The 12,801-nt window shown below is 42.9% G+C and overlaps 1 protein-coding gene across 5 annotated transcripts in view; it reads left to right on the top strand.

Moving 5' to 3' along the window:
• The window catches only part of LOC127616680 (cAMP-specific 3',5'-cyclic phosphodiesterase 4C-like), a 75,554-nt gene that overhangs the window by 37,329 nt on the left and 25,424 nt on the right, over positions 1–12,801 (top strand). Inside the window, exon 1 of one of the 5 annotated variants that reach the window (XM_052088435.1) lies at positions 4,919–6,798. The exons of the other annotated variants lie outside the window; for them this stretch is intronic. Coding sequence (XP_051944395.1) covers positions 6,671–6,798 — 128 coding nt within the window. The 5' untranslated portion in view covers positions 4,919–6,670. Of the gene's footprint in view, positions 1–4,918; positions 6,799–12,801 lie in introns of those variants that run through there. 5 annotated transcript variants of the gene reach the window in all.

The following is a 12,801-nucleotide window of genomic DNA, read 5'->3' as shown; positions in this document are numbered from 1 at the left end:
GAGTCATCCATATATATTTTTTCCTTGCGCAGTCACAGTGAGCTGCAAGGGGACCCCCAAAATAAGAGGCGATTTTTTTTCTGATCCTGACCTGGTTTGCCAAGAGTTTCTCCGGTGTCCAACGAGGAACTGGACAGGGAGGCGGGGGAGGGGGCGGGAAACTTGTCGGTGATCTAGTGCCATCGTTTTAAGTGGTCTGCATATTTGTGGTGCTGCCGTTGTATGGCTTCGTAGTGCGACATTCTTTGCAAATTACGGAACTTTTATCAATCTTTCCGTCTTTCTTTTCGAAGCCGTAGTATTTCCAAACATAAGATCTGAATGTTGCGGAAGCATTAAATACAGTAGTTTCCTCGCTGCTGCTTGCGCGAACTTCCATAGTGTTTCGCTAGTTGTGTACTGGACTGAGTGGACTGTATGTGACGCACGGCTACCGTCCGTATTCAACAGAAAACGCAAAACAATGATGATGCATTCATTGCGCCTAGGAAAGGGCAGATAAGTGACGACCTTGGCTGACATTCTTTACATTGAACAACAATATTGTTCAACAAATTTTAGTAAGCCAGTTTGTTTCACATTTCCATTTTTATTTTAATTTCAACAATCTTAAAAATTTCTTTTGGTTCATTTGAAACAGGCATATCACAAGCAACTGCTTATTCACTTGACTTCTTCTTAAACAGAAGTCTCCTGAGTGCAAATTGATTGATTTGAAACATAAAATGTATCACCATGACTTTTCAATAGTCACAAAACCTTTGACTCTAACAACAGGGAAATGAACAAGCAATACACATATCCACAACTGCAAGGATCATTTGAAATATGACATATCAGTCAATATAAACACGGAGTGATGTCTTGTTAACTCGTGAGTGATGCCCTCTAGTGTCTAAATGCTATTACTCATTTAGTGAATGCTATTACTCATTTAGCCACTAGAGGGAAGCAGTACTCTATGAAACATCACTCACCAGTCTACGAGACCTCAGTCAATGCAACACGTGTTCCATTGCGCCCAAACTGCGGGCCAGACGGCACTGATTCTATGACAGGGGCCGAGGGCCGGATGAAATTTGACCGCGGGCCGGATTTGGCCCCCGGGCCGGACTTTGGACATGCCTGGCTTATGGTATACCGAGGTACTTTTAGCTGTCCTCAATGTCTGCCATTGCTCCTTCAGGGAGTGAGACCCCTTCAGTGCGGACTACCTTGCCTCTCTTAGTCTCCATCCGACTACATATACACACACACATATATATATATATATATATATATATATATATATATATATATATATATGGAGTTTGCATGTTCTCCTCTGGTCTGTGTGGGTTTTCTCCGTGTACTCCGGTTTCCTCTCAGATTCCAAAAACATGCATGGCAGGCTGATTGAACACTCAAAAATGTCCCTCGGGGTGAGTGTGAGCGCAGATGGTTGTTCGTCTCGGTGTGCCCTGCGATTGGCTGGCAACCAGTTCAGGGTGTCCCCTGCCTACTGCCCAAAGACAGCTGGGATAGGCTCGGAAAATGGATGGATGGATATATACGGTATATATATGTATACATCAGTGACGGATGGTGGTCTGTCAAGGAGGCTAAGCTCAATTTCGGCCTACATCATAAAATGTGTCCATTTATTTATACATGAATTCTACTCTCCGTTCCTTTTCAAGAAAATGATCTGTGACCCAACAAGGCGTCTTTTCCAGGGACTAAACCAGTGTCCTCTCTATGGCCAGCAGAGCTAGGCTGCTTAAACGGCCTTGGCCCATGGTGTTGCGGGTGTAAGACTTAAGCCGCTTCAAACGACAAGCTCATCTCTCCACCTGCAGCTGTAGCTTCAATCGTTGCCATGAATGACAGCAGTTTGTCGACCTCAGGCATTGCAGTGATCATTTCGCTGTCAATCAAAAAGAGATTCAGCCTCACACAGATCATTCAATCATCATGCAGAAAAGCTCAGTGTCCAGGCTAGCTGATAAACCGTCCATTGACTCCCAGAGACGCTGAGTGTCCGATGGGCAGGATAAAACCAGCATTTATCCAATGACTGGTCTCATTTCAATTGGGACAACGGGGTCTGAACTCTCCAGATGCCCAGCGTCCGTGCTGTCAACGCTCAGTGTCCACACAGTTTAAAGCACAGTGAAGCTGCGGGAATGAATGAGAAGAGACTCGCATCATAACCAGTAATAAGAAGCTGATTCAGAACAAAAGTTGAGCACGTTGTAGCGCATATTTAGTCAATGACATGTCCACACAATTGTATGTACGCACATATATTTGATCACTTATTTTTTTACATTTTAAGGGAAATTGAGCTTCCCTTGCAGTCTTTGAGCGATTGCCTCTGATATATATCCATCTATATCGATACATAGATTTATATGCACGCACACTCGCAGGACTTCACAAATGCAGGTGACGGACTGGCCATTCAATATTTTTGCAGAAACTTTCCTTATTGTTGTATTGTGTTTGATTGTTTGTTTTTTAACAACAATGGTATTTTTCTTTTTCAAAATCATGTCACAAAAAAAAAAGGTTTTGTTTTGCAGAGTTCCTCAAACGGTTTACTGCTTTTTTATACAATACAATTTGAATGGATATTTTTTTTAAATATTAGAACAAATTGAGTTCTGACCTTAGTCATGGAATGAATTCAACTTTCAGGATAATTTGTTCCCGGTGGAGGTCTTTGCTCCCCAGAGTGGCAGTTTACTTTGTTTGGGCCCTTTCCATTTTGCATACCGGTAATTGGTTTTGTTGGGCAATATAACAGAGGTCGGCAAACAGAGAAGATGACACCTGACAGGCAGCAGCTCTGACAGTGCTCCTCACGCACTTGAAAAGAGCTTGTTATCCAGGAATGCCGGCCATGCCAACATTTGATGTCATGAGGCTCCTTTGTAATCATGGAGGTGATGGCTTAGATCAGCCTGCACTGGAGGCTTAGGGGCAAACAAATGACGTGCCCTTCAGTGGTTAACACACCTCAATCACCTTGGTCCCCATTTCAAGTGTTTGACGAGATGATCTTGAGCAGAAGCAAACAGTTGGCGTCTGTCCTGCGTCAAACGTCCGCTCACTTCCACACTGGTGACGCACGCACACGACAAACTGGCAAATCATCTGGTTGGCTTGTAAGACTTAATGTCTAACTTTTGTTTTATTTGACAGTTCAATAAGAAGTTGAACTGTCATTTAAATCAGTGCTTCACAACCTCTTTTGAGCCAAGGCATACATTTCACTTGAGAACTTTCACAGCACAACACCAAACGAAAATGTCCTAAAAAAAAAGCTGTACAAAGGTGCCCAGTGTCACAATTGAGACAAACCAAATCAAGTTGGGATCCCAAAAAGTGTAGAAGCCAAACAAGGTCTCCGTAGCAAAAAGAATGTTTTAATGAACAAAAATCGCACCAACAAAGTAGTAACATAAAGCGTTGGTCAAAACAGGGACCAGAGAGCACAAAAATGAATAACAAAAAGAGCTTGCACAAAAGGCAAGGGGAGAAAACAAGAACCGAGAATACAAACGAAAAAACAATGTCACAAAATACATGCAAGCAAGAGCCGAATCACAAAATAAAAACCATACTTACAAAACCAATGGTACAGAGAGTTCAAAAGCGAAAAAACGACGAGGTCTATAGCAAGAAAGGTCTATGAGCAAGGAAGCAGCAAGGCATAAACAATACTCCGACAACCAGCAGACTGAAGAAGGGTCAAGAAAACCTTTGGGTCATGCGAGTGTTACGTACAGAGTCCCTTGATAGATTGATTGGCAGCAGGTGTGCAGTCAGAAAGTCTATTCAGGCTGCCACCTGCTGGCCAGGCCGAAAACAGAAACGTGACACCCAGGGACGTGCTGGGCCCAAAATTTGGCCCCGGGAAGAGGCACCGACAGCAGCTATCACTTGAAGAAAAATAATTGTTGAGGTGAGGGTTGGGTGGGGGGGCATAATGCGGTGAAAAGTTGCTGACAGACCGTCATGCGCCGCCCCCGTTGGTGCTTTCATTTTTTTTCTTGACCATGCTCGTAACTGAAATCATTCGCATGTCCAATTGGTATTTGAATAATAAAATTAGTTCTCTATACAGTGAAACTCCTCTACAACGAGACCTACATGGGCGAAAATACACCCTAGTGTGAAAAAAAAGTTCATGCATGAAAGCCATTCCCACTTTTTTGCTCCCCCTACAACGAAAAGTCCCCCTGTTTTGTTACACGAAATATTTCTCTCTGCTCTTGCCTCGCAACGAGATTCACTAGAATGAAAACAAGCCTTCTGCAAAAGTCTAATCCAAACTCAGCATGCCACAGCGACCTCTACTGCTTCATTTGGAAACGGCAACAGCAACCACCACACTGGTTTACACATGCCCAGTAGTACAGGAAGAATTTGTTATTGTTAGTTTCAGACGCAGCACGAACGTTGCATTGCTAAAATGGCGAGAAAATGGACCTTTGCATACCAAGGAATTAAGAAAAGAAACGCTTTAACGCTTGAAGACAGGATAAAGGTAATAAAAATGAAAGATGGAGGAAACAAAATAAAATACATTATACACGAAATTGATGTAAGTGAAATTAAATGCTGATCGTAAATTTCACAATTTATTTCCCTTTTTTTCTTTCTACGCTGGCTATGAAGTGTCAAATGTGTATGCTCATACTTATGCATATTGGAATAAAAATAAAGTACGATACACATATACGTTTTTTCTTTGTGTTCGTGCTTATGTCTGAGATTAAAAAAAAAATGCCACAGTGAAAAGTCCCCTGTTGTGAAACATTTCTTGCTGCAAACATGATTTCATTGTAGAGAAGTTTCACTGTAATATTCTACATTGTAAAAATGAGGGATGCCCAGAGCCTAAATCACGTGAGCTGAAATCGGGCCCAAGTCATTTTCAGTTGATTGGAATCGGGCAAAGAGTATTTGATTTTGATTTTTGTTTTTCCTTGCCCTCCTTGGGGTCAAGATCATTGGATGTGGTTCACATTTGTCAACTGTGGGCATGTGAAGCCCTTTGAGATGGTTTTGTGATTAACCATTTCAGGGACAGCGGTTACGAAAGTGGACCTCTTATCATGTTATCAGGTTACAGGGTGCATAAAAGGGTTAAGGGCTATAGAAATAAATTTGACTTGACCTGATTGGGAATCCTGAACGTTTTCACAGCTTGGGAGTATTTCTTTTCTCAAATGTTGGTCAAGTTCCAGTTTGTATCACCTCAGGGCCATTCAATTTTGTTGCTGTGTAATTAAAGCCAAACTTTGGTGGAAATCTTCACTCAAAGGAAGCTAAGGTCGAGTTACAGGTATATGATTGAGGCAGATGGCATTATCCATTCCTTAACATCTTCCTCCTTTCAATCTCTATAATAGCAAATATTTATCTTGTGGCCCCGATTTATTAAAACTGACGATTCTTTTAGCCTAATACTAACAAAACTAATCTGTGGGGATTTAGCCTGGAGGTCTTTGGCTCCTCATCTTCCTGGTCTTATGTCCAAATGTTTAAGTTTCCAGCAGGAGCGCATGGAAGGTTGACCGGCTACCGTTTCATATTTGCTTTACAAATTTCTGGTCTTCAAAAATACATTGTCCATGGCCATGGGTGCCACCACTGTGTATGTGTGTGTGCGTGTGAGTGTGTGCGTGTGCGTGTGTGTGTGTGTTCTCTTTACCAAACATAGTCAAAGCATAATAGCGTGTGTCCAAAGGGAGATCCCCGTCCTGTGATTGTGTCAGGATTTGGTATGTGGGCGAGAGAAAAGCAAGGAGTTAAAAGGGCTAAAACATTTGGGGAAGGCGGAACCCACAGCAGCTAAGATCCCTCCCCCTTTCTTAGCTCTGACCTCACTCTCAAACGTGTTCCTCTTGTGATATACACACACATACAAACACTTGCTGCGCCACATGCCCACACACACACGCACGCACACACACACACACACACGCACACACACACGCACACAACTGCACATGGCACGTTCTGCAGGGGCGCTTGGACAAACAGACCAAAAAAAGACGTGAACTGAAGGCTGCTGAGAGTAACCGAAGTTGGAGGAGGGAAGAGGAAGGACGTGTTTTTGTTTGCTGTTTGATTAAGAGGTGCAATAGCCCAAAGGGGACTGGAGGAAGCACATAGTGAAACAAAACAAGAGCAGGGGAGAGAGGAGACACATCCGAAGGCAGACAGGGGCGAGAAGCCAGCGGGAACATTAAGTGAAGATCCCCGTTGGGGACCCACTAACGCAGCGCTATGGAGAGGGGCTAACATTCGTTTCGTCCTTTGGACAAAAAACAAAAAGAAGACAAGGAACTCGAAGAATCCGGGTGCTCGGGAAAACAGTCATTTCAATCTGCTCAACATATCGAATGGTGGAATCCGACCCATTCACAAGAATACACTCGGATGGATTGCATCATGCCTTCCAGTACACCTGTGCTCAGTGACCACTGCTCCTAGAACCGGCGTCCAGCACTCCCGCCAGGGGTGGGGGTGGGAGCATGACAACTCCCAGGAAGCCGCGGAGAGCCGGTCCGACAGAATGAGACAAACGGGGGAAGCGGGTCGCGATTTCCAGGGATGAGAGCTGGCCCAATCTGAGCGAAAGGGAAGGCTGAGTGACGGTCCGGCGAGAGGGATCATGAGTGTGCCCAACAACTGCGGCTTGTGCTTTTCCGTGGAGCAGACGGTGACGGTGCGCGGTGGGAACAAATGGGGATCGCCGTATGCTGTCAACAGACCCATTGACATCGTACAGAAACGCAGGCGGTAATTAAGTGCCTTCTCATTCTCTTTTCATGTGTCTCAAATTCACACACACACACACACACACACACACACACACACACACACACACACACACACACACACACACACACACACCCATGGACGTATCCTATATGTTCAGTGGTTCAAGTTTCCCCGTATCTCTAGAATTAAATTGCTTTGACTGTAACACTCTCCAGCTCACCCTCATCATTATCAATTCTTTTCATGTGTAAGTAAATGTTATATACAGTGAACATGCGCCTATTTGGCATTCACCCATTTTTGGGTAACCTTTACTGAAAGACTTAAACCTATCCTCTGTTTTTGTAATTTGGCCAAAGGATATAATAGTGTTGCTTTAGTGCTATCTGGTGTGAATCCAAAAGAAACTATTTTCAGTGAGTTGATGAGCTTAGACTAAAGTAGTCCTTTGCCAGCATCTTGGGACAACTGTGGGCAGAATTTTGAGTTTGATTTTGATTTTTTGATCCCAGGGAAAACAGCAAAACACAACTTGCGCAGGAGCTGCAGTTGGCCACAGCTCACGCTGAGACACTCACATGCTGTCTCACACACCATTCGACCAGGTCCTGTCTCTTAAATTCACATGCACATGTGCCTAGAGACTGTAATACATACAGTGCTCTCTGTATATTTTATGCTCTCAATTTGTTTTGTTTTTTTCTTCAGGTGTGTTCGCAAGCTGTTTTAGTATGTCTTAAGCTTAAATGTGCCAAAAGCATGTTTGTGTCACATTTCGGTTTTTCGGTCTGGCCAGCAGGTGGCAGGAGCTGTCTCTCTAGCACACCTGCTGGCAATCATTAATCAATAGAGACACTATTTAAGGACTCCTACGTTCGACACCTGTTGTGGGAGTATTGTTTATGGCATTGCTTTCCTCATTGCTCATTGACTAGTGGCTTTTGACCTCGTCGTGTTTTCGCGTGTAGTCTCGGTACCAAGTTTGTGTGTAAGTACCATTTTGTTTTGATGATCTGGCTTTTCTCGCGTGTACAAAGTGTTACATAGTTTTTTCGTTCGTAGTTTGTGGCTTTACTTTCCTTTTCTTGCTCTTTTGTGCAAGCTCCTTTTGTTAGTCGTTTTTGATTTACAGTACCTCCTGGTCCTCATTGTGGACCAGCGCTTTATGTTCTCGCTTATTTCCGATTCGATTTGGACATTAAATTGTCTTTACATCGGAGACCTTGTTTTTGTCTACGTTTTTTGGATCCCCCTCCCTAATTCGGTTTACCCGAGTTTGTAACAGTTTGGGTAATGGCAAAACTATTCTATAAAAGAGTTTTATATGGTTTCTTTTATGTAGTGTTTTTGTTTTTTTTGTTTTTTTGTTCCAGCCAACTGATACATGGCGTCAACAGCTATTTGGTTTCAACAGCGATTTTTCTCCCTTTTGGCATTTAAATTATGTCATAGATTCATGGCGGGAATTAGTTAACTCCATACACTGACATTGTGTAAATCACTGGAAAAAAGAAGTGAGTCCACCCCCAAGTGAAAACTTCCTATTTAGGAAAAGGTGGGGTTAATGTTCCACTCCTGACTTTGGGAAACAGGTTGGACAAAAAAAGAGATTCACCCACGAGCATATAACCAAGAAAGACAGCACAGCCCAAATGATCTCTTTGTTTCATGGGACAACTTGTCTGGAGCTTGTTTTTTTTTTACTCATGGTTTTGACCTTTGCGAGTGCATCCACTGATGGGGGGAGAAAAAAAAAAGAAATGAGCATATGCTGGAGACAGTGGAGCGTAAAGGTCTCTGTGTCCATTATTCTCATGAGGAGTTGCGTGGAGGAGCAACATGTGAGATTAACAACCATGTCAGCGTGCATGTTTAATGCTCTTGTTAGACACCCAAAAGTGATTGTCTGAACTCTGACCTTTTAGGCACTGCACCTTTGTCACACTCTCGTCTGCATTTCTTAATTCACCTACATATGGAAGCAGAGCGATGAACAAAAAAGACTAAGGGTAAATAATGTGGAACAGTCATGTGTGGGAAGAACACAACGGATTTTTAGAGAAATTACAGAATGTACTTCCCGAGATGTTCTCTAAGGTAAATAATGGTGCCATTGATAACTTTGTGAGAGTGTTCAGTTTCGCAGGTGACTTCATTGGGAAAAGCGTAACAGAGCAAAAATCTCATGAGCCCGAAGGGCTTTCCTTAAAATGAACTGAAGTAAACAAATGTTAGCCTTCTGTCATTGTGTTACCAGCATTGTTGTCGCAAGAATGCACACTGCACTTTATTTAGATAAATGGACACACGTGGTTACATTCGTTTGTTATTTTTTAAATTTGGTTGAAAACAAATTTCAAAGTTTTAAGGTAGCATAATATTGTCATTTCAACATTTTTCTTTGAAACTAAGTTGAATAAATACCCAGTTGTGTTAAATGTGTCTTGCGTGTTAAACTACACTTACAAATACTGTAGCTGTTAAACTTTTCTGTATAAAAGTTTTAATGTATGCTGAAGGAAAACATAGACAATATTAATTGTTCATTTACAGAGATGGGCACTTATTTTTACCCTATTTTCCCAGCCCGTCCTCCGTCTGTGACCTGGGTACCCTTTATTCATCGTCCCATAAAATAATCATCTTGCATCGCTGTCCGTCATCATCCTTTTAAAGCGCTTCCGTCCCAGTTCCCCCCCACCCCCCAAAAAAAGAAAAGAAAACCCAAACATCAATATCTTGGTGGCCGGGCAACGAGAGACATACAACATGGCCTGCTTTTTTAACCGGCTCCATTGAACATGAGTGAAATGGCTGTCAGTTGGTACTTTGTTATGTTCTCAGACTGTACACTAGGTGAGAGTGTTGCTATCAAATACAGTGTTTTGCTACACTCTGGCTTTGTTATTTTGCCTCCCTACACCATGTACTTAACCTGGTTCGGAACGATTAAAGGGATGGATAAAAACCCATTTCCGATCTTGCTTAGTTCGTCCTTTTTATAAAAAATTTCATCCTCCGCCCCCAAAATGGGTGTCCATCCATGACGGATGGACGGACTGTTCCATCCCAGTTACGGAATGCCCATCTCTGTTCATGTTGTTGACTAAAACTATGCAACATCGAGAGCGGTTCGCCAGGGCAAGAGGTGTCTTGTCATGTCAAAGTTGAGATGGCCTCTGGGTACGGGGTGGCATACTGAACTATTACTAATAAATATTGATGTCCGTGAGCACTCTACGGGGGTGGACCTACAATATCCATCCCCACCCTCTCAAAAGGTGTTTCTATGATAGGCAGTGTGATGAGTAGGTTCATGTTTGACTGTTTTGGAGCGTTCAACTGACAATCCGGGCAACTGCAGCAGTAGTTTTCCATTTTCCAGTGTGAAAGTTGGATGTGATCCCATACGTCCGATGCCAAACCGTTTCAAGGCGTCATTTGTTTGTATGACCCCATATCTGTGAGTAAGAATTTGTCTCAGGGTTGAATTACTACTTCCACTTCCAGTTCCATGTGGCCAGGATGCCTCGATCATTTGGATCATTTGTTTGGAGCAACAATGGAGTCATCGCATGTCTTCAGCCGAGCAACGGCGGCAAAGTCAAAGCACATTGTGTCATCATAAATGTGTATTTTGGATAATGTTTTCTTGAATTGTGTGTGGCTTTCAAGTATCTAGTACATTTCAATCGTTGATAGAACAACAGGGAGCAACTTAGGTTATCTTTTTCTGCCTCAGCGATAGGAACGCGTGACTTGTCCCAATGTTCTTGGGTTTTACGCATGCTCTGATTTGTCAGCTTGTTCTTCTAAATAAACATCTTGAGTTGACTTTAATGGGCATGCCATCTGTTAAACTGATTTACGATCCAGTGGTGAACTTTCCATTCTGGATTCCTTTTTCACCTCATGATCAAACAATCACGCAATGTTAGAAATGTGAGCCTGTCAGTTTTGTTTTGTTTTTTAAATAAGAATTATCCCAATGTTTCCAAATGCTTGCAGCTTTAGCTTTATATGGTATGTTAAGAATAATTGAAATTAGATTGCATATTTTGCAAGTGACCATTCTTAGCTAATGGATTTTTGGTCAGGTATTTCCATCCGCTTGTAGCATAGTTTGTGCATGTTGTGATGTTCTTGAGTGTTGGGATATGAATAACACTCGTTATCACACAGTTGCATGAAGCTCAGCAGCGACGCGAATAGCCAAAGCTAACCAGGCTAACCACAGTTCTCATCCGCAACCATTTTGTACTCTCACACCTCTGCGCACACCCGTGCCTTGTTGGCCATACATCAGAAGCTTTTATGCACCCCCACACTCGTCTAAAACGACTCTGGTGAATATTGCTTTTGCGGAATATCACTTAAGCAGTAAAATTCACCCGTTTTCGTCCATCTCAGATGGCGGCCATTTTGCCACTTGCTGTTGACTGAAAATGACGTCATAAGTTCTCAGCTCAGGGAGGATACAACCAATCATGACTCAGCTGTGGGCACTGTGATGTTATTTTCCAGTCGACAGCAAATGGCAGTAGAAGGCAAAACAGCAGCCAAAAATGTGTGGAGTTTGCTGCTCACGTCATATTCCACAAACTCAATATTAATCAGAATACAGTGTTTACAACTACTAAATGCGCATAGAAGAGATTATTTTAGAGAAAAAAAAATTGGACTTGATTTTACCTTTAAAATTTGGCTTGGTGAAATGGATATGCAAACTATCAGAAGTCAAGTATAGGGCATACATTTTTTACACAGCACTGTTTACATCTAAACGAATATTAAAGGCAATGCTTCATGTCAATTCTTAAGTGCCACAGTCAATGTAAAATAAAGTTAGCCACTGTTAATAGTGAAATCTGTTTAATGTCAAAGGACTATCCAGGTGTTCTAAGTTCGTTGCAAATAAGATTAGAATTGAACAAAGTAAAAATGGTCGCTGCCCCCGAAGGTCCGCACTCTTTCAGTTTTTCCTGTCCACCAGTTACTGAGCCAAGGCACATATTTTTATTCAGAAAATCACACAGCACACCACCAAGCAAAAATGTCATGAACATATCTTGCAATACAACAATGATCTCGTCTCTACTCAAAATTGGACTTTGTGTAAAATCTGGGTCTGTGTGAATGGCAACAAGTGGATTCACAGTCATCAAGTGGAAATACATTTCATTTTTCTGCTTCTGGGATTGATCGCTGAACAAAGAATATTAATGTCATTTCACGCTAGCATGACACCTTCACAGAGCAGAGCCTTTGTTGAACTTTTCATAACCCCATCTCCCCCGCGTCTCGCCTCACCTCAAAACCTTCCAAGCCTTCTCATCTCACTTGTCTCATTCTCTTCTCTGTTGTGCCAGACCATTCCATGGGACAGCAGTCTCAATGTGCGTGTTTGGACGTTGAGGGTGATCACTCAGAAAACACATTTGAGCCAGAATGATGTCATTTCAGCCCTGCGATTGGCTGGCAAGAGAGGCCCGGTGTTCGACTAGTTAGCGCTTCGGCATCACAGTGCAGAGGTGCAGGGTTCAATTCCGGCTCTGGCCTTCCTGTTTGCATGTTCTCCTTGTGCCTGCTTGGGTTTTCTCCAGGTACTCCGGTTTCCTCCCACATTCAAAAAACATGCCTGGCTGGTAAATGCAATACTCTAGATTGTCCCTATCGGTGTGATTGTGAGCACGAATGGGTGTTTGTCTATGTGTGCCCTGCGATTGGCTGGCAACCAGTTCAAGGTGTTCCCCGGACTGCCCGAAGACAGCTGGGATGGGCTCCACCATGCCCCGTGACCATTGTGTGGATAAGCGGATGAGAAAGTGGATGGATGGATGGATTGTCTGGCAATCAGTTCAGGGTGTACCCCGCCTACTGCCCGATATGAGCTGGGATATGCTCCTGCATGCCTGCAACACTCCTGAGGATCAGCTGTTCAGATTGATGGATGATTTAAATATCAATCGATATACCCGGTAATCGCCCAAGCTCTACCTACTAGTATAATGTTTCTCAAAA

This window comes from Hippocampus zosterae, chromosome 15, assembly GCF_025434085.1.
Source record: "Hippocampus zosterae strain Florida chromosome 15, ASM2543408v3, whole genome shotgun sequence".
In the NCBI taxonomy this organism is placed as follows: Eukaryota; Metazoa; Chordata; class Actinopteri; order Syngnathiformes; family Syngnathidae; genus Hippocampus; species Hippocampus zosterae.
The sequence above is the reverse complement of the archived record's forward strand: the minus strand, read 5'-3'. Positions and strand labels throughout refer to the sequence as shown.